The sequence below is a fragment of the Natrix helvetica genome, assembly GCF_964273705.1.
Source record: "Natrix helvetica genome assembly, chromosome: 4".
In the NCBI taxonomy this organism is placed as follows: Eukaryota; Metazoa; Chordata; class Lepidosauria; order Squamata; family Natricidae; genus Natrix; species Natrix helvetica.
The window spans coordinates 65,124,090-65,147,459 of NC_138550.1; the positions used below are offsets into that span (position 1 = coordinate 65,124,090).

The 23,370-nt window shown below is 37.8% G+C and overlaps 1 protein-coding gene across 5 annotated transcripts in view; it reads right to left on the reverse strand.

Moving 5' to 3' along the window:
* GK (glycerol kinase) overlaps positions 1-23,370 on the reverse strand; it is a gene marked incomplete at its 3' end in the record, with an annotated part of 127,241 nt that overhangs the window by 13,576 nt on the left and 90,295 nt on the right. For all 5 annotated transcript variants that reach the window (XM_081952248.1, XM_081952244.1, XM_081952245.1 and 2 more), the window contains 4 exons: positions 15,670-15,748; positions 15,093-15,189; positions 1,625-1,709; positions 1,198-1,318 (listed from right to left, as the gene is read on the reverse strand). In XM_081952248.1, the coding sequence (XP_081808374.1) occupies positions 1,198-1,318; positions 1,625-1,709; positions 15,093-15,189; positions 15,670-15,748 (382 nt within the window). The remainder of the gene's footprint in view (positions 1-1,197; positions 1,319-1,624; positions 1,710-15,092; positions 15,190-15,669; positions 15,749-23,370) is intronic.

Consider the following 23,370-nt stretch of genomic DNA (forward strand, 5'->3'; position numbering starts at 1 on the left):
CCCATGGCTGGCCCACTATCTCTCGGCTTGTCTGTGACCGGTGTGGCACATCCAGATTGCGTGCCTCCCTCCCCACGCCTCTGCCTCCATCTGCTGCTGGTGTCACCATGGAAAGATGAGTCTCCCATGGTAGGCCATCTGCTGCTTGGACAGATAATCAACCCATCTCTGCTGCACAGGCTGTGCAGTCCAAGAGGGGCCATTCAATGTCCACCTGTGACTTTATTCCCAAGTCGACCCTGATTTCTGAGCTGTTCTTTTCTTCTGATAGCTCTATGACACGTCCGGATTGCGTGCCTCCCTCTCTGTGCCTCTTCCTCCGTCTGTTGCTGGTGTCGCTGTGGGAAGATGAGCCTCTCACAGTAGGCATCTACTGCTTGGACTGGGAATCAACTCACCTCTGCTGCACAGGCTGCACAGCCCCAGAGTGCACTGACCCTGGGCCTGATGGGCTGCAGCTGCTGCCAGATGTTAGCCCCCTGCACACTCACCACCTTTTGTGCATGTGCGAGGGAGGTGGGGCACCCAGCGGGGCTGATCGCTGAACACGCTGAATCATGTTTCCCCCAAAATAAGCCCTAGTGCTTATTTTAAACCTAAAAGAATATAAGACTGGGTCTTATTTTCGGGGAAACATAGTATATGACATGCCTATATCCTTCCATCCCTCTTATGACAGTATTGCTCAAATGCTCTTTCTTAAATTTTTAGAAGGTTTTCTAGAACTCAGTCAGCAGTAAATTTCCTTACCCTTTAATCCCACTGCAGCATTTTTTATGGAAGGTGCTAGCAGAGAATTGTCTTTCCATGACTACACTGTCAGTGACAGGAAGAGCAATATAAATCTTCCTTAAAATAAACAAGACAAGGTGATGTTTTCAATTTTTTTTATCCAAATAGAAATTATGAAATAATTATTCCTAAAAGAAAGTTCATTTTATATGTAGCTACTGAATAACTAACTGAATAACAATTACTCAAAATAAAGCAAGATGACTAAATTGGCAAAAACAAAAATTATGAACTGCAGTTTCCTTAGACCCTTTACAAAGAAGGATCTAAAAAGCCTACACTGGCAAGGTTGAAAATCTTGGTATATATGTAATTCCAGAAATATATTTTAATGTAAATAAATTGATATTTTTTAAAAAAAGTCATAGCAGCCCAAAATAAAATGCAAGGAGACTTTTATCTTACCTACTGGAATACAAAGAATATCAGCTTGGAGTTGCATAAGGATCTTGTTGTTGGTCATTCCTCCATCAACTTGTAACTGACTAAGCGGTATCCCACAGTCTTTATTTATTGCATCCAGTATCTAAAACAAACAATTTCTATTAATTTTTCCAATAAAAACTGAAATATTTTATAAATTACATAGCGAAAAATAATTAGTTGAAACATTTGGCTTTGTGCCATTATAAAAAAATAAGTAAGAAAACAAAACATAAAATTGGAGAAAAATTTAGTTGAAAATTTTATTTTAGATTTTGAACAAATTTATCATAAGGTAAAATTAGCTACAATTTAAACACATTTAAACATGGCTGCCTATAGAAATAAAAACTGCAGTAACATAAAAAAAACTAACTCAAAAATCCTAATAATACAGTATAATCTATACCTCCCGTGTTTGAAAGCAGACGGCTTCTAGTGCAGCAAAGGCAATATGGTTTTTATTTGTAAACTGAGTAAGGCCACAGATAATTCTACAAAAGAAGACAAATGATACTACAGTTAGTAATAAAGATAATATTAAAATAAAATATACTGTCTCACTATGATCATGCAAGTACCTGCCTGGAAGGATATATTGGCAATATCTATAGCAGGGGTGTGTTGAAGATGACATATATGTAGCCATTTTTTATTGTCTATTCTTTTCTTAGTTTTTAGGTTCGCTGGTAAAGGAATTTAGTATTACTTCAGGCTTGCCACTCTCTAACTGTTGAAAGGGAGGGTTATAGAGATAAAGAGGGAATGTTATGTCTAGATGGCTGTTGTGGCCCGCCAGCTGCCTGCGGACCTGGCAGCAGAGTCGCACAATGAGGAGTTGGAGTCCTGAAGGCTGGGAAAGACTCTGATGAGGGCTCTGGGTCAGAGGCAAAGATGGGGCCAAGCTTGTCTGGCAGTTCACAGCTGCCTTGGGAGTTAGAGAGCAGTGAGGCAGAGGAACAGCTGGAGCCTGTTCCCAGTGTGCGCATGTGCAGAGTTACCAGAAGGAAAAAACTGCTCAGAAATCAGGGTTGAGATAGGAGTAAAGCCACAGGTGGACGGTGAATGGCCCCTCCCATAGGAAATAAAGAGGAGCGAAAAGGGAGTGGGCTTTTGCAGGAAACAATTCATTTGTTCGTTTCAGGAGTGTGAAGATCTGTCCGTGAATCTCAGAGATTCTGTGCCAAGTCTTTCCTTGCACAGCACTGCGTTTTGAAAATATTTACATGGCAGCTTTCCAAGCTAGATAAGGTCTGTGACCATAAATTCACCTTTGAAAGACTGTTAACCAGGCCTTTGCTGAATGTGAATGAGAGAAATTCACATTTGTTTAATAAAAGGGGTTTTGTCAGGATCGGGAATCTGCTTCCTGCTTTTTGGGGAAGCCTAGGACAGAACAGTGGCAATCTTCCCCTTGGGAACAGAGAAGGCACCTGCAGCTGGAGGAAGGTGGAGTTTGGAGACACCGGACTGATGGTCTGAGAATTGGTTGGGGATTGTGACAGGTGGAATGTTTCTGTCTTTTGCTTTATATTGGGTGTAATTCCAGATCTGGGTCAGAGTCGGAATTAAACCAAGTCCTTGCCAATTTGATATGTTCCTAATAAAAAGACTCGGCTGCTTACCCAATCTATCCTGTCAAGTAGCAGAAGAGACTCAGGGAAGATGGAGAAGAAACAGAAGCCCAAGGAAGACGCCCAAGAATGTAAACTTTGTGAAGGACCCTAAGTGAGGCTGCTGATCCCTACGGGGACCCTGCAAGTAACTGTGATAAAGGACATTGCATGTCAGGTGGATGTCCGTCCCAGGACCCAAGCCGAATGGGGACCTGGAGGTTGGATCCAGCTGATGGAGAGGGACCTGCTGGGACAAGCAACATATCCAGACCCGCTGACGGATCACTCCCTCACCACTTCCCGAGAATCAAGAGTTACTATCCTGGAATGGAGGTCAACTGGTTTGTCTTGTACCAGGCAAAGCCAGCAGAGATACCACCGAGGAACCAGCCCTCCTCCACAGCCATGGTTCCCACCAGCTGACCAAATACTCACAGATGGGTGTTTTACCCTGGCTGAGGATGGGTGTGAAACCACGACCAAAGGATTGCAGCCCAGGCAATGGCACCACAGCCACAACCACCTCCTGCCAGAGCGAATGCACACCCATCCTTTAAGCCAATTTTCGATGGGACCGCTAGCAAGCTTGCTTTCTTCCTAAATCGGGCCTGATCTTACATCAATCATCATGGGGATGAGTTACATAATGTGGATGAGATTGTCTCCATCTTGGGCGACAACTCAGTAGATGAAGTATCCAAATGGTTTACCCAACTCCATGATGAAGGTTCCCTGGAGTTGGATAATGTGGATGACTTTCTGCAAGAGTTCCGAGCTTAATTTGAGGATTCTTCTCATACCCAAGAAGTGGAGGCAGGGATTAAAATGATGAAGCAAAGGGGTCATCCCACAAAAGAAATTGTGCAAGGGAGGTTAAAAAATTGGCCCAAACGAATTCTTGTGCATTACTTCAAAGAATGCCTGGACGAGGAATTATTAAAAATATGTTTATGCAGAGCACCGGGAGAACGAATCCAAGAAGGCCACGGATAATGAAATATGATAGCATTGCAGAGCCGCACCAGAGAAGCAGCCCCGAAGACAATTCGGTCGTCGCACCTCCTGTCATATAGAAGAACGCCCCAGGGCAACTGCAACCAACCCAATCAAATGCTTCCGATGTGGACAACAGGTCCATCGAGCCTCAGAGTATTTGCCACCAGCCCGTGCCACAAGTGAGAGCACCCACTCCAGCCAAACTGAAAAGGGCTCCCAGAAAACTGGCTGAGAAAGGGAGGTTCATCTGCCAAGCGGTGGAGGTCCTCTTCTCTGACACTACAAGAGAGAAAGGACCTTGGTCCCCGATGTGCCAATAATACAAAGTGCAGACAGTGAAGAAGACGTCCCCCTTCCCTCTCCCCCTCTCCGCCCACGGTGGGGACCTTGGCAGTCTGAGCACAGCTCCTATCTCAGAGGCGGCCAGCAAGCAAACAATTGTAGCTCTCCAATTGAGAGGCGGCAGTTTGTAAGCAGGCTCCGCAGTGTGGTGGAGGGGGGTGGGAGGGGGTGCACATATGGGGAGACCTTCCTCAATTGAGTGGCCAGACTTGCCCAAAGTGCAGCAAAGGCGCACATGGGACAGGTGGCTGCTCATTTGATGGTCTTCCCGTGCTTGCATTCCTTCCTGGCCCTGCCACAGCCAGCCAGGAGGTCGCAAGAGAAGGAGGGGGAGGAGATAGAGAAACACACAGAGACATGAGAGAGGGGGGGAAACTGGCTGATGGTAGATGGCGAGGGTGCTCTGGCTTGCTCTGAGCCTGACCCCCAGAGTGGGAATGCGAGGTTCGGCAAGGCCAGCCCCCTTTTCCTGCTGCCCTGAGCTTCTTAAAGCCGAAGTTGGATGCTGTGGGCCCATCCCACTTTCCATCATCCCCTCCTCCCAGATCTCATTCCTACCCCACCAGCCCTTGTGTTAGTGAGGCCGGCATAGGGGCCAGTGTTGGGGCGGAGAGCAGGTTGCACGTCTCCCCAAACATGCAAGGCCTAGCACCAACAAAGGCCAGAAGAAGATCCAAGAGGAGTGAGGTGCCGGAGAATCAGCCCCAGCAGCTTCTCCATCCCCCACCATTGTCTTTACCTTCTCAGGTGAAGTGAGCCAGTGATGGGACAGGGAGCCGCAGCAGAGGGCCCAAAGAGCCGCATGCAGCTCTGGAGCAGTGGGTTGCTGACCCCCCGCCCTAGAACATCATGTGAAACTAAATCGGCAAGTTTTAAAGAAACTATTGGCAGCCAGGCTCTATGTAAAATTATTAAAACGCAAGTTTCACAAAAACTGCTTTAGACTATCTTGGCTACTGCATATAAAACCAGGGAGTGCATATAAAACCAGGGAGTGGAAATGAACCCAGGGAAAGCAAAAGTGGTCTTAGATTGGCTACCCCCATGCACCTGGAAACAATTGCAAAGTTTTCTGGGATTCACAAATTTTTACCACCAGTTTGTCTCCTCATTTTCAGAGATTGCCCGATCCATTATGGAGTTACTAAAAACAGGGTGGCCCTACTAAGCCATGGCCAGGGCTATATCTAAACTGGACTTTAGAATGCCAACAAGCATTTGAACTGTTAAAAAAGCATTTCACAGAAGAACTAATGCTTAGAGCATCTGGATTCAGAACAACTTTTTGTGGCGCAAGATGACAACAGTGACTTAGCGGTGGCAGCAGTCCTATTGCAGAAAAATGTCAGTAAAATTCTATAGCCATGCGCTTACACTTCCAAAAGACTTACTGAGACTGAAAGAAGATGGGCCGTGTTGGAAAAGGAAGTGTATGCAGTATGCTGGGCACTACTCACGTGGAGACAATTTTTGGAAGGCAGTCAACAATCTTTTGAGGTTTGGACCGATCATAAAAATTTGGAGGGGTTAAAAACACCCAAGAAACTCTCCCCAAAACAAGTCTGGTGAGTACAATATTTCAAACGTTTCAACTTCGAACTCAAGTACATCTCAGGAGGGGGAAATCTACTGGCTGATGCTTTGTCAAGAAAGCCACAGTTCAACAGCAAAAGAGAGGAGGTAGTTCATGCCATAATTCCTCCATCCCAACCAAGGTCACAAGTCACTGTCCAAGCGCAGACAAAAAGGCACAGCCCCAAAGACAAAGATGTAATGATAAAAAGATTGAAAGACAAACTTTCAACAGACCATTGGCAGGACCATCCTGACCTTGGGGAGAGATAGGGATGGACTTCATAGTAGAAGTTCCAGAGAGTGGTGGTAACACGGTCATTTTGACTGTGACCAACTTATTCTCCAAACAAGCCCATTTCATAGCATGCAATGGTCTCCCCTCAGCGAAGAAATTAGCCAGACTGTTTACTAAACATATCTACCGATTACATGGATACATCGCAGGATTATATCGGCTAAATTCTGGCGTGAGTTTATAAAAGGCGATTGGGTCATCCCAGGGGTTAAGTTCTGCGTTCCATCTGAGCACGATTGGGGGGGGGGTGGAACGTGCAAACACATTGCATACTATGCAATGATTGGGCAATATTTGAGATGCTATGTAAATTACCATTTACCATTTGTTACCATTCGCTGAAGTAGCTTACAACAATGCAGTGCACAGTAGCACAGATTTAACTCCATTTCAAATTAGCACTACGAATTTCTCCCTATGTCGGAGTTACCTAGAGAACCCCCCCTCATCCATGTCAGTAAATGAATGAATGGATTTTTTGAAAGATTTGTGGGAAAATACTAAGTGCGCTTTAGCGGAAGCCATGAAAATTTATAAAACGCAAGCTGACAAACATCACTCCCAGCAACCACAATTGAGTATAAAATTTACTTATCTTCCAAATATTTGAAATTGCAGTAGCCTTCTAGGAAGTTAGGACCAAAGTTTTTAAAGCCTTTTGAAATTATTAAGATAATTAACCCAGTAACAGTGAAACATAAACTCCCTTGTCTGTTAGGGAAAGTGCATCCAATTTTCCCCAGAAGCTTGTTAAAGCCGGCTGCCAGTTCCTCTATCAGACCAGTAGATCGGGCTCCATCGAAACCTTTACTAATAGCTGATCATGAACATTACAAGGTTAAACAAATTTTAAATTCCAGAATCTATAGAAGTCAATTACAGTATTCAATTACATTGGAAAGGGTATCCTTTCCAATGTATTAAGTACATTGAAAACAACATGGGTAAAAAGCTGGAAGGTAAATGCTGACAGGTTGATAAAAAGTTTTCAGGAGAGGAATCCTCATAAGCCAAAGGGGGTTCCTGGAGGTGGCAGGGGAGGTTAGAATTTAACTGATCTATTATGGTTATTTCTTTGAAGGAAGTTCTTTTCGCTTGAAGCGGGGAAGCCTGTCGACCCTGAAGATGACATATGTATAGCCATTTTTTTATTGTCTATTCTTTTCTTAGTTTTTAGGTCGCTAATAAAGGAATTTAGTATTACTCCAGGCTCGCCACTCTCTAACTGTTGAAAGGGATAAGGTTATAGAGATAAAGGGGGTATAGGTGGCATTCTTTCCTGAGGGAACAGAGAAGATGCCTGAGGCTGGAAGAAGGTGGAGTTTGGAGACACCAGACTGATAGCCTGAGAATTGATTGGAGATTGTGATTCAGGTTGATGTTTCTGTCTTTTGCTTTTTATTGGGAGTAAATCCGGATCTGGGTCAGAGTCGGAATTACACCAAGTCTTTGCCAATTTGATACTTTCTTAATAAATAGACATTAATAGAAAATGGATGCTTAGGATTTTATTTCATTGAACATGTTACTTGGAAGCTTGACGAGGTGTCAAACTTGTGTCGGCAGAGCGGCATCATGTGACGTATCAGGACTTTACCCCCCCTTCACTAAAGCAGTTGTGGTCAGAACGTGACGTCCAGCCTGTGGGCCATGAGTTTGACAGCCCTGATCTATAGAATCCAACTAAGGATCAATAGTATGGCATTACATATGCCTAAGGATGGATCTAAACCAATCACATCAATGGAATGAAATGTTAAAATTGGACATACCCCGCCCCCCAGGTTTGGGCATTTAATTCTTGTTCATATCTGCTGCTGCTTCTGAGATAATTTGTACTGTGGCCTTGTCAAGGAAAGTAATATTTGGGGAAAGAATGCAATAAATCATAGTCAGGTTAACACCCTTAATGCAGACAAAACATTCACTCTTTAAAATTATTTTTGCCCTACTGTTTGTATGATTTTGTTAGATCTGCATTTGAACAATATATTGTCATCTATAGTTTGGAACAAAGGTCAGCAAGATGCATTCAAGAAAGGAGTGTTGCCATTCCTCAAATAAATGTAGACAAGAAGGCATTCTCAGAAATAAAGATGCTTTTGAAGCATCTTTATGTCAACTAGAACTACTAGGTCAAGCTTCTTTTACATCTGGTTTAATGTAAATATTTTTAAAAGGAAAACTGGGTACAGGGCTGGGAAATGTCAACTGAAATGAAAATAGATGTCAGCAATAATGCTTTCCTTTGGCATAAAGCAGAATATACACTCGAGAGGGCATGGTGTGGCAGTGGAACGGTTGGACTTTCCTGGAGCCCGGGATCGCTGCCAAATTCTGGTTGTTTGGACGGTCCATTCGGACCTAAACTGTCCTGTAGAGGCGGTGATAGGTAAGGGTACATCCTGTCAATCCCAGAGACACCCGCAGTCTCTGGTGATCCAGGGAAAAGCCCCTTTTGCCAGCGATTAAGAGTCAGCCTCTCGGCTATTGAAACTGTTGACTGCCCTGAACGTAAGCGCTGGAGAGAAGCATGTCAATTTGGTGAGAGTTTTAATTTTTTTCTTTGGAGGGAGAATACCCTAAAAGTTGGAGATTTTACTTAAAGAAAGAAAGACTGATAAGAAAATAAGCGGCGGATGTAAGAAATTGAAGGTTTCTGGGTTTTTTCCCCTTTTTAATGCTGGAAGCCTGACTGGACTCAAGAAGCGATTTGATTTTGACTTGGACTAGCTCTTTGTGCTTTTCTTACTTATTTTGTTGGATTTTCTTTGGGATTATTGTTACAACTAAATTGGAACTGATCTAGAATCTTTTCCTTTTTTATTAATCATTTCCTTTTTTCATAGAGAAAGTTAAAGGCAGAGTAACTTTCCTGTGTAACAAGGATTGAGATTGAAACAAGTATCACTTCCACCTAGTGGTTTTGGAACAATGTTTTTATTTTTGCATGAATGTTTGGAGAGAAGCTGTCCAAGGCTATTTAGTTAGATATGATAGTGAGAGGAACACAGCTGTTTCTTGGAAACTATCAGCAGCTGCGAAAATTACTCTGAAAGAATAAATTAAATCTTCTTTTTTAAAGGGGAAAGCTTAGAGTGACCTTGGAAAGGCTTTCACCCGATAAAGACTTTGAACTTTTCCTTCTTTTTTTGGGCTCCTTTTTGGTGGCAGTTTTTATCTTATCTTGTTTTGGAAGCTGTGGTTTCACTCTGTCTACTTTTTCTGTTTTGATTTTTTTTTCCCTTTTTTGTCAGAGTGCTACAAGTGTGTTGGACTAAGGGAAATTTTAACATTTTTTTCTTTTTTTTTAACCCTCTTCTTCCCTTTCATCTTTTTATAACCATTTACATAGAAGAGATCCAAGAATTTTTATTTTTATTTTTTATCTTCCCTTTCTGATTTTTGGTTTTCCATATTATTGCATATTTTTCCCTTTTCCCTTCCCCTCTTTTTCCCTCTTGTTCTTCCTCATTGTCCACTTTCTGCCTCCTCACGGTTAAAAATCAAACACAAAAAGAAAGACGAGTAGAAAAATAGCAACTGTTGGCTCCGCAACCACAACCCTCTCCTCTTCACCTGTAGGAGGGCAAAGATCAATACAGATGATGCTTCAACAGGAGAAGGAAAAGGACAAGGGTGTATCATTAGAGGCAATTATGCAAGGAATACAAAAATTAGAAGCAAAAGGAGATAATATTGAGAAGAGGATAGAAAATATAGAACAAAAGACTAGCAAAATAGAAGAAAAAAATTGAAACAATTCAACAATGGATGATGAAATATGAAGACAGAATACAAAAAATTGAAGAAAGGGATAAAGTGAGAAGAAAAGGGAGAATATTGATAGTAGATTGAACACAGTGGAAAAAGACAGCAGCAGAATACTGGGATGGGAAATGGATCGGTCAGAATTCTTTTTAAGATTCCAAAACATAGAAGAAGAAAAAGGTGAGGATTTGGCGCAAATAATATCAGAATTACTGAAAGATGTGTTAAAGATAACCCAGGAGAAGATGATTGATGGCATAGATGAGGTGTTTCGAGTCTACACAAGATATGGAGTGAGAAATAGACTTCCGAGGGAAGTCCATGTAAGATTTACTAAGAAAATAATTAAATCACAAGTTCTACAGAAAATAAGAGATAGAAAATTGGAATATAAGGGGAAGGAGGTTGTAGTGCTGAAACAAATCCCAAGAAGAGTGAGAGAGACGAGAAGAACATATCAATTCCTGACTAAGATTCTACTTAAGAAAGGTGTTAATTACAGATGGCTTATACCAGAAGGCTTAATATTTACATGGCAAGGACAAAGATACAGAATAGACACAACCTATAAGGCAGAAGCATTCTTCAATGAACATCTGAGAGGAAAGGCTGAGAAGGCTGAGAAGACTGGAAGAGAAGATCTATTGGTAGACTTGCAAGAGGCATGTATAGTTGTGATCGAGAAACTTGAAGGTGCGGTAGGTGGGATTCAAATAGAGGAGGGAGCTATAGGTGGTGTCGACATTAGAGAACAACGAAAATTGAGATCAACTAGAGCTATAAATCCTAATAATAAATTATAGATATGGAAGAAAAAAAATGATCTCAATTAATATAAATGGACTTGACTGCAATTAAAAGAAGAAAAATATTTCATAAATTAGAAAAATTAAAATGGGATATAATTTGTTTACAAGAAGTTCATATTCAAAAACAGCATGAACATTTATTGGTGCAACCAAAATTGGGGAAAATATTTACAGCATTGGCAAGCTGTAAGAAAAGAGGAGTGATATTTTATGTTAAAGATATAATTCCAGCAAAACAAATTTATACAGATCACGAGGGAAGTATCTTGATGTTGGAAATTATGGAAAACTTGAAGAAAATACTTTTAATTGCAATATACGCCCCCAACGACAAATAAGATGAATTTTACAGAAAAGTACATAGGAAAATAATTGAATTGGACTATACTGATATTTGCATGATGGGAGACTTTAATGGAATTGTAGATCAAAATCTGGACTATAAAACAGAAAAAACTACAAAGATAAATAGAAAACCGCTACCTAAAGCCTTTTTTAAAATGACAGATGAAATAAATCTTAAAGATGTTTGGAGAGAAAGAAATCCTACCAAAAAACAATATACTTTCTATTCAAATAGACATTTATCATACTCCAGAATTGACATGATGTGGGCTACAACGGAACTGATTTGTGAGGTACAGGAACTTGAAATTGAAACAAGTACTTGGGCAGATCACAATCCAATTATAATTAAATGGAAAGGACAAAGGAAGAGATCTAGATGGACATTAAATAATATGATATTAAAAGAGAAAGATTTTAAAGAAAATAGAAAGGAAGATACATCGATGCAGAATCTCTGGGATACAATGAAGGCTTACACTAGAGGTCTGATAATAGATTATACAACACAGAGAAATATAAAAAAAAGACAACTTCTTAAAGGCTTAGAGAATGATTACAAGGCCCTTGAAAAAGAGCTACAGAATTCTCCACAAAAAAAGGATATTAAAATAAAAATGGATATAAATAAGCACAAAATGGACTTACTGGAAAAAGAGGAATTAGCACAAAAAAATAGAGGTGCTAAACAGAACTATTTTGAAAATGCTAATAAACCAGGCAGGGTTGGCGTACAAATTGAAAAAAGAGAGAGAATAAAAAAAATTGCAATTAAAAAATAATCAAGGGCAAATTTGCTATGGAATGGTAGAGAAGAAGAAAATTATACAAGATTACTATGGTAAACTGTATGAACAAGAGAATTTAGACGAGGGAGGAGTTAAACAATACCTACAAGAAACCAACCTTCCCCAGATACCTAAAGAAATGGAAGCAATATTAGAAAGTAGAATAACCATGATGGAATTAACTGAAGCACTTAAAAAACAAAATAACAGCAAGGCTCCAGGCCCAGAAGGGTTGCCTGCAGAATTTTATAAGACTTTTCAAGATTTGTTGTCCATTCCACTACTGGAAGTTATGAATGAAGTGATGTCAGAGAGTAGGATACCCAAATCATGGTCAGAGGCATATGTTACACTCCTACCTAAAGAGGAGGCTGATTTATTACAAATTAAGAATTATAGACCTATCTCCTTGCTGAATTCAGACTCTAAGTTATTTGCTTCGATACTAGCAGAAAGACTTAAAAAATATTTTAAATGGGTTTATTCATCCCGATCAAAATGGGTTTTTACCAAAAAGACAAATTAAAGATAATATGAGAATAATTTTGAATACATTGGAGTATTATGAGGCACAACCTGAAAAACAAATGGCTTTGATCTTCTTAGATGCCCCGAAAGCATTTGACAACGTGAATTGGCAATTTATGTTCTTACAATTGGAACAGATGAATTTTGGCAAGAAATTTACACAAGCCATTCAAACCATATACCATAAACAAACAGCAAAGATAATGATAAATGGAGAATTGACGGATTCCATTGAAATAAAGAAAGGTACGAGACAAGGCTGCCCATTATCACCTTTACTTTTTGTCTTAACATTAGAAGTATTACATAGAAAGATCAGAGAAGAAAAATAAATAAAAGGAATGAAAATCAAAAAAGAATATAAACTACAAGCATTTGCAGATGACTTGGTTTTTATTCTCGAGGATCCACTTGAAACAGCACCTAAACTGATTGAGAGAATAGAGGAATATGGGAATGTAGCTGGTTTGAAAATAAATAAATAAACGAAACAAAAATTCTGACAAGGAATATAACATTGAGACAAAAGGAAGAACTGGCAGAAGCATTGGAGATCCAAGTTACCAACAAGGTTAAATATTTAGGTATATACTTAACTGCAAGATGTAGCACTCTTAAAGAGAACAATTATTACAAACTTAAGCAACAGATTGCGTTTGATCTAATGAAATGGGAAAATTTACAATTATCAATGATAGGGAGAATTTCTACAATCAAAATGAACATTTTACCTAGAATTTTATATCTGTTCCAGACAATCCCAATTAGACTAGGGAAAAAATATTTTGATGAATTAAATAAAATAGTATTGAAGTTCATTTGGCAGGGGAAAAAAGCAAGAATAAAATTAAAGCTGTTACAAGATGCTGGAACAAGAGGAGACATGTGCCTACCCAATTGGGAATTATATCACCAGGCAACTAGCTTGATGTGGGTTAAAGAGTGGATAACACTAAGGAATTCCAGACTATTGACTTTAGAAGGACATGACCTATTGTTGGGATGGCATGCTTTTTTATGGTATAAAGGTACTAAAACACAGAGTTATTTTAGAAGACATTACTTAAGGGAGGCTTTGTTATTGAATTGGGAGAAGATTAAAAAGCAATATTACTTAAAAATACCAGTTTGGCTATCAACTATTGAAGTTTTTTCATATCTAATATACAAAAAGGAACAAGCGCTTAGATATGGTGAAATTTTGAATGCAGAGGGTAAACTCAAATCTATGCAAGAGCTGAAACAGGAAGGAATTGAAATGAATTGGTTTTTATATGTGCAAATACAATCTAGATATGACAGACTGTAAAATGGAAGGTTTTTATGATAAAAAAAACTGAGTTAGATAAAATCTTGACAGGTACTGATGAAAAAGTATTTAAAAACTATATGGACATTTACTAGAGGTTAAACTAAAAGAAGAACAAGTTAAAGAACTTATGATAGCTTGGGGGAAAAATTTTGGACATGGGATTGAATTAGAGAAATGGGATAAATTGTGGTCCCAAAATTATAAAATGACAATGTCAACAGATTATAAGGAAAATTTGTATAAGATATTTTACAGGTTGAATCTACCCCCAACGAGAATAGCAAGAATGTTCAAGAACAAATCCGAAAAGTGTTGGAAATGTCATCAGACACCAGGATCATACTACCACATGTGGTGGACTTGCACAGAAGCTAAAAGGTATTGGACTAAAATCCACATGTGGTTGGAGAAAATGACACAGAAATGCAATTAGACTTTAAACCAGAGACTTTTTTATTGGGTATTATACCACATACATACAATAAAGACTTGAAATATTTGATCGGAAATATTTTAACGGCAGCCAGAAATGTATTTGCAGAAAAATGAGAAAATACCAACACAGGAGGAAATTATTCGAAAAACAATGGAATGTGTTGAAATGAGTAAATTGACATTTGAAATTAGAGAACAAGACGAACAATTTTATAAGTTTTGGGACTTGTTTTATCAATGGAGACAATTACCCTAATTTTGAATTGTAATAATAAAATGTGATAGGAGATATTATAAAGACATATTACTTTTATATAGACTGTATAGATTTATAATAATGTAATGGAATATTGGTATATATATGAATTGAATATATAGATTCTATAGATTTATAACAAAGTAATGGATTATTGGTATATATATTAATGGAATATTTGGAATATTTTGCTTAAAATGAAGAGACAATAATTGTAGTTGAATATATGAGATACAATGATAAAGATGCATTTATATATATTGGATAGATATTTTATGATTTTACATTTAACTGAAAGTAATGATACACAAATATAAAATGTTGGTGAACCTTTTTTTTATATACTGCTAGAAATACCAGAATAAGATAGATGATACCATAAAGATACATTATTATTAAATCGATTTATAATGATGTAACAGATAGCTAGCATACATATGAATACAATCTTTAGAATACATGTTTAAAAGGAAGAAATTATAAGTAAACTGAATATATGATTTATAATGATTATCAATGTATTAATGTATATTGGGTTGATAACTGTTGATTTTATATGCAACTGAAAGTGGTGACGCACAAATGTTTGTGATCATGCTAAATAGATATGACATGCTAAATAGATATGTAATTTATGATATTTTTTATGTTATATGTATGTTTTTGTTTGTTTTAAAATATTTTTTTTTAAAAAGCAGAATATACACTCAATCTTTCATAAGGACTTTGTTGTTGGTCATTCATAAGCCCTGTTTTATTAGGAGAATACCAGAAAAATACTATTTAACATTCAATCAGATAATATTTACCCCCTTGCACTGGGTTCCCAGTATGGTGCATATAATCCTGAAAATGCAGGAACAAAGTAGCAGCCGTAAGATGTGCCTACTTCAGCAGCAAGTTTCTCTAAGATCAATACAAAACAAAAAACTTATCTCTGCAAAGAAATAGCCATTTGAAAGCTAAGAATTGCAAAACAAAATGTAAGTAATTTCGAGAATAAATAAGACTGTTGAGTGCATTAATCTACTGTATATAACAAACATACAGCCAGGAAGCAGAAGTATAACTTTAATATATGCTATAATCTTCAACAAGTTGGTACTTTCTGGATATGCTGAACTACAATATACCTCCCACAGATCATTTATATCCATAAATAAAAGCTTATGATATGATTTGAATAAAAATAAATCCTACTGAGCTTTCTTTTTTTCAGGAAAATGGTGTAGAATTGCTGTTTTAATTAATTATAATAATAATGGCATAGACATTGAGTACACAAATAAAATTCTTACCTAAGTGAACATGTTTGAATGAAACACAGAGCCGTTCTGAGTCCCTGTATTCTTACAGATTTACAATAAATTAGAAAGTTATACTCACCTACTTCTTCTGAAGATTTTGCAATACCAAGATTGTCCCTCAACCAACGAACAACAGCTCCTGCAATAGCAACAGAACCCTAAAACAAAAAGGCAGACTAAAAATGTTTCATTTATTACTTTATGATTGTTCTTACTATATAGCATCCAAATATGGATTAAAATTGATCCATGCCTATTTATTTATTTATTTCATTAAATGTATATGCTGCCCATGTCCTAGTCACAGATTTTTTGCAGCTCTTCCAACTATTTTTAAAGCAGTCTTAAAGATCTTTTAATTCACAATTAAAATTTCACGGAAACAATGGAAACTCAGTCTAGTTCATATCCGTTTGACTTGCACACATAAAATGATCCTAAAATTACATGAAAGATTTGTACCCCTTCAAATACTGTATCTGTTAAGTAATTAAGCTCCCCGTTAGAAGAGCAAGTATGCAGAGAAGCGTAAAGTCATACACGGGTCAGTAATTCAGTTATCAATATTCTCAGCTTAACACACAACACAGCTAAACAGTAGCAAGACTCAGTAACTCACGAGTAGTATCAAACAGTATCCACGATCAGCATCTAACAAAACAGAGAGCGCTAACAGCCATTCTGGCTCCCTCTTATAGCTGCTTGAGGTAACAAACCAATTACATCTGTTAAGCATTTAAAGTAACAGTAAAGTAATCATAGCTTATATATATTGCCAAGCCAAGCCTAGGGTTACATCCCTAACAGTATCTTCTCACTGAATCCATTTTACTGGTAATCAATTAGATTTTTATATATATAAACTACTCAATTTTTTTTCTTAGAGCCACATAAAATAATATTGATATCAAAGATACTATAGCAACATGAGTTATAGTGTTTACCTATAAATAAGTGGCTCAGAGTTGGTATTCAGCCAGTTCTGACTGGTTCTAGCGAACCAGTAGCAGAATTTTTTTTAAAAAGTTTTTTTTCATTTTCATTAACAAATAATCACATGTATACTATTACATAACCAACATTATATTATATTGCTAAATGTTTATATCAATTCGTCTTACCATCAACGCCCCCAAAACGATTATTGGCTCTTCTGCTCTCCATACACAGTATTTATACCCTATCCATCATTTTCTTCTCCCTCTCTCCTCCTCCTCCCTACCTCCTCTGTCCTCCTCTTCTCTACTTCCCCTTCCTCTCTCCTTCTCCTCTCTCCCCTTTCCACTCCTTCTTTCTCTCATCTTCTTCCCCCTCCTTACCCTCTCTCCTATCTCTCTCTTCTTTCCTTACCTCTTTCCTCTACTCCGCACTCTTCCTCTCATTTACTTGGTGTATTTCAGTCTCTGAGCGAGCTCCATTTTATGTTGATGGTATTTATACTTCCATTTCAATATACATCTTTAATTTTAACATATATCCTCCTCCTTCTTTTTTGAAAGAAAAGTATACATATATAGTAATTATATTTTAACCCCCCCCCCCCGGTCTAGTTTTGGCCGGGATGTAGTCCTGGTTACAATTCCCTGCAATTCTCATCATTATATTTATATAGTTATACATCATTGTGAGCCCCAAATTTGTAGTTCTGTATTTATAATCTCAATATTTTTTCATTATAAGTATATTTCATGTTCTCCCTCCATTTTTCTGTATCTTGGCTTAGCTTTACCCTTAAATAACTTAAATAACAATCCTTACTGTACAATGTTCATTACAATTCCATTAATCTACTATGTAGAGTAACAAGAGGTATACACCTCACTTTGTTCATCATCTTAAGAGTTCTATATGTGTCCATATTTCATATATTTTAACCTATACTTAATTGTCCTTCCCTTTTTCATATTCAATTAACAACTCAGTATAAAAGTGAATCACTCTACTTTGTATTCAGCACATAACAGTTTCATATTTGTCCATATTCCATATATTTTAACCTTTATTTAATTATCCTTCCATTATCATATTCAGTCAGCAACTCAGTTTAATTATCATATATAGGAGTAAACCACATATCTCAGCTTTATATTTTCCATATAACAATTTCTAATAGTTTTTGTCCCATTTCCCTATTCCTGTCTTCTCCCTTTTCTTTGTTTTGACACGTCCACCCTCTTCAATTTTCCCCAAGCCACTGTCAAACCCAGTGAAATATTTTGTATTTCCCTTTGTTGGAGTGTAACTCCAAAGTAACTACAGCTCTTTATTTTGTGATTGGAAAAACCCTCTGTCGGCTGGTCAACAGTGCCCTCTTTCAAAGGGCTCTGTCAGGTAGCCTGGCCATTGACAGCGCTTTACTTTTTCTGTCGCTCAATTGGACCAATGAGCAGCAGATATGCTAATCTCTTACCCAGATCAGGAGGAAACTGTACTGCTCGAATTTACATATTTAACATCCCTCCCCTCCTGAATGGTATTGCACCCAATCAGTGACAGCTCACAGTACGTAGTCACGCAGGTAGGTGGGGCATTGGTGGGTGCGATTTGCACCTTGACCTGCACAGTTCAGTTGGACGAGCAGTGGCAGTCTGGCCAGTCAGGCCTGCCACTGCCTTAGAGTCAGTGGATGGATTCATCTGGAACTTTGGCTGAGTCCACCCGGCCTACCTCTTCATGAGATCCTCGCAGGACCCCCAGACCTTCAGGTGAGTGTACACGTGTTCTATTTGGGTTTGAGTATAGGATATTTGGTTTGTTAGTGACTGTGGTGGTGTCAGGGGCTGTTTTAGCGGAGCACTCTTAGGTTTCTATGGGTGTATTGGAAGCTCTTTGGATTGGAGTTTCTTCTGTTTACCTTAGGCTAGAATTCCCTATTCGGCCCCAGAGTTGGTTTATGTGCCTCCTTCAGGCTTTTCCATCTTCTAGTTCGACTTGGTAGGATCTTGGACTGGTAATAGCAACCACCTTATCCTGCACCCAGGTTGATTCCCTGGGATAGTTGTGGGCATAGATTAGGTCTCCTATGCTAAATGACAGGGTTTGACTCGTTGAATCTATGGGTGCCTCAGCATTGTAATTTGGGTGTAGCCTACTAACTGTGACATTAGTTTATGCCCCATTAATAATTCTGCCGGGTTCTAGGAGTCGACAGGAAGTTCTTCAGCTGGATAGACGTGGGAGATGCAAGCTCTGAAGAGTCTCACATAAACCCTGTCTGACAATCCATATCCCGGGGTTCTTTTTTGAACCAGAAATTCCCCTGAAGTGGGGGCGAAGAGGGCAGCATCTCATCAGACCCAGCAGGAGGCAACAGGTCCCTCACAGGTTGGAGATTTGCCCTATGAATTGGAGTCGGGGTGGCAGTCTACAACAGGCTGACAAGATGCTGGCTTCCAGTCAAAGCAAAGAACAGAAGGGTGTGAAAGAGATGAAAGACTGGTAAGAAAATTTATCTAAGCCACAACTATAAATCAAACCTGGAAAAGGCAAAGAAATTTTGAGAACATAAATAATATTGATGGTCAGATCTGGATTTTTTCAAAAAGAAAGAAAGAAAAGGAAAATGGAGGGTTGAAACACCAGCCCCCCCAAAAGCTATTTATTTGAAACAATTTTGGACAGAAAGGAGAAAGCAGAGAAGTGACAAACCCATTCAAATATAAACTGTAAATTTGATTTTGGATTTGAAATAGAAACCAAACATACCGAAGGATTTACTTTGTTTTGAATTTCTTCCAAATAATATATCTTAAGCAACTCCAAAAAGCACTTTGTCTCACTGATAACTGATAACCTAACCTTGACTATGCGGGAAGTTTTAATTAACCAACTGCCATAAATCAGAATTTGGAAAAGCAGGAGGCAAAGAGAAATACTCAGATCTGGCTGTTTCCATGTTTGTTCCAAGTGATATATTTTGAGCAGCTATAATCAACTGGACCAAGAACTGGGAAATACAATTTTTTTAAAAAATTTATTCTTTTTTTCCTCTCTGCAAAAGATTAAAATGGCCACACCTTCTCTTCCGGTTTCACAGAAGTTGAATTAAATTTAAGATGGACCAGAATTTTGAAATAAGACTTGTATAACTAACTGCAATTTTGGAACTGGACATTAAGGAAGAACAAAAGACCAAGATGGCTCACATCATTCTTCCCCAAAGCAACTGAAGTAGATAAATTTAAGGTGGATCAGAACTCTGAAATAAAAATTGTATAACTAATTGTAACTTTGGAACTGGAAACCATGGAAAACTGGGAATTTGAAGAACTATGTGAAATTATAAAAAATATGCATAAATCATTAATATCAAGTCTAAATAGAATTCTGAATCCAGAGCAGCAGATATCTAAAGAAAATTCAAAGAAGAGGGGGAGCAAGACAATGAAGGGGTAGAATTGGAGGGAAACAAAAAGCAGACAAAAAACTCCAGAAAAATTGTAAAAAGGGGAGGTGTCACAACAAAAGGGAATAAAAAGCAGACAAAAGTGGTTTTGGAGGTTGTTAGTGGCATAAGGAAAATTGAAGTAGGAGATTAAAAGAGAAATATAAAGTATCCTTTTGATGGTGACCTGGGGAAAATTGAAGAGAGTGGATGTGTCAAAATAAAGAAAAGGAAGAAGACAGGAACACCGAAGTGGGACAAAAGACTTACTAGGAAAAAAATCAGACAACTAGAAACTGTCATATGGGAAAATATAAAATTAAGATAAGGGCTTTATCCCTAAATATGACAATAAAATGGAGGTGCTAACGGGTTGAATATGATAATGGAAAGATAGCTAAATAAAGGTTAAAATATATGGAATATGGATAAATTTGAAACTGATATGGGGAGATGGTAAAGCAGAGGTTTGTGATCCACTTTCATACATGATAATTAAATTGAGTTGCAAATTGATTGAATATGACAATAGAAGGACAACTAAGCATGGGTTAAAATATATGAAACATGGACATATATAGAACTTTTAAGATGATGAATAAAGTGAGATGTCTACCGCTTGTTATTTCATATAATAGATTAAGGGAATTGTAACGAACATTGAACAACGAGGATTATCATTTACAGATAATTAAAGGTAATTTAATCCAAGATATGGAAAAATGGAAAGGGAACATGAAATATATCTACAGTGGGAAATACGGAGGAGCCAGCGTCTCAACGGTACGCACACAAACTTCAGGGCTCCGGAGGAGTGGCAGTATCCTACCACTCTGGGAGGCTAGTTTTGAGCCTGGAACTGTCTTGGAGGGACAGTGAGGAATGAGAGCATGGGCAGAGGTGAAGGTTTTTTTCCCCGCAAACTCCCCAAACGTCTGCAATAGCTTTTGACACAAATTGGAAGGAAGACAGCCACTGCGAGTTGTCAAAATTGAGGCGGCAAAAAAGAGAGAGGAAGAAAGCAGCCTGAAATGTCTGGGTAAGATCTTGATAATACCTTGGGGCACACTGTATTCTTTGTTTTTTCTCCCTGACTGACTGACTGAGAGTAAAGAGAGAAGGCAAAAGGGGGTGGGAGTGGATTACCCCTCCAGGAAGTAGCGGCGAAGTGAACGCCCATATAAATAAAGAATTCAGCAAATACTTTTGGGAGGATGATCTGGAGAAATGGAGAGCAGTCTGGATAGAGTTGATTGTCAGTAAAATGTTTAAATTTTGAGATTGTTATTTGAAGAACTGATCTCTGAGATTGCTCTTCGAACCTTTTTCTTTTCTTTTCTTCATAACTACTCTTTTAAGAAACAACAGTGCTATCTAGTGGCAACAGAGAGAGAGAAAAATAATAATCTTGAACACATGTTTTGACAAGCAGACTGATGATAAGAACTACTACATAAGACAAAACACCAGCTGTGGACTAATCTTGGGTGCTTTGTTTTTCCACTATAACTTTGGAGCTCTGGAATTGTTTTGGAACTGTTTGGAACTGTGAAGCTTTTGCTTATATTAAGAATGGAAGTTATTTTCTTTAGGTGGATCTGTACTTGGTTCCATTTTTAAATCAACTTTTTATTATTTTTTCTTGTAACTTTCCACCTAGTGGGTATTTACTGGATTTTTACTTTTTTATATTTTTTTATTTTTCTCTCTCCTTTTTCTTTCCTCCTTTTCTCTCCTACTGTTAGAGTTGGAGTGAATAAAGGGGGTTAAAGATATATTTTTATTTTACAATTGTCATTTTTTAAATTACTTTTGCACTCTTTGCTCTCTTAGTAGGAATTTGGGAGGGGGTTGTTGGTTGTTCTTATTTTTTTTTTATCTTTCTACTGTAATTGGGTTAAGGTAACAAGATCCTGAAGTTTAGAGGAAATAAGGGGGATTAAAGTCATTTTTATTTTAATGGATATTATTAAGAAATGCAAGGTTATTTTGTGTTTAATTTTTTTTTACTTTTTTGTTTTTGCCCTTATTTGTTGGAATTTGGTCTTTTTTTTCTCCTTTTCTTTTTTTTTCTTTTTAATTTACTACTACAATTGGATTAAAGTAACAAGAACCTGAAGTTTGGCCCACTAGAATTGGAGAGGCGATTGTCAAAATTTGGAATTTTTTTCTTCTTTTCTCTTTTTTGATATTTGGATTATAAAAATAAATCAACAAGATGAAGATAACAGCATACTCCTCATCAACAGCAAGAACCTCCAGCCCTACAGCACAAAAATCATCAAATACAACAACACAACAAGATAAAGCTAGTATAGAATTAAAGAGCATGTTACAGGCTATGCACGAAGACCTCAAAGAAAGAATGGACAAAGTGGATGAAGATCTGAAAGAAGTTAAAGAGATAATGGGGAAAAATGAGCACACACTGCAGAAAGTAGAAGAAAAGGTGGAAATAACAGAGAAGAAAATGGAGGAGATGGATTATAGACTGACAACAATAGATAAGAAGGAAGAAAAAATAAATATTCTGTTGGAAATGGACAAGGCTGATTTTTATTTAAGATTCCAAAATATCGAAGAGGAAAAGGAAGATAATTTAGCAGAAAAAATTGCCAACATATTGGTGGACAGACTGGAAGAATCCAAGCAAAAGTTGCTAAGCGGAATTTATGAAATTTACAGGGTCCATACAAGATACACTACAAGAAATGAATTACCTAGAGAGGTACACATAAGATTCACTAAGAAAACACTAAGAACAGAGATCCTGCAATACTACAATAAAATACAAATCTAAAGAAATAATAGTCCTAAACAAGGGCCAAGAAAGGTGAGAGATTTAAGGAGAGAATATCAATTTCTGACCAAATGCTTAATAAAAAAAGGAATCAACTTCAGATGGTTAATGCCAGAAGGGATACTAGTAACTTGGCAGGAACAAAGACATAGGTTGGATGCAGTAGAGAAAGCAGAGTTATTTTATAAACAACGCTTTGGACCACAAGAAGAGAGACAGAGAGAGGAAAGAGGAACAAAACTACAAGAAGAGAAGGAGAAAGAACAGAGAGAACTAGCTAAAGAACAAGAAGAAAGGGCGTTAAGAGGAAGAGCAAGAACAAGAGATGAAGGAACAAATGGAGGTGAGAGTGACTAGATCAACTAAAATAACAAAAAATTGACATTGTAGAAGAAATAAAAATAATCTCATTAAACATAAATGTACCAAATTTGAGCATAAAAAGAAAGAGGACACTTAATAAATTAGAGAAACTGAAATTAGACATAATATGCCTGCAAGAAGTACATATTAAAAAACAACACAAAAATATTTGGATTATCTGAAATTGGGGAAGCTGTATATGACACCTGCCGATCAAAGCAAAAGAGGTGTGG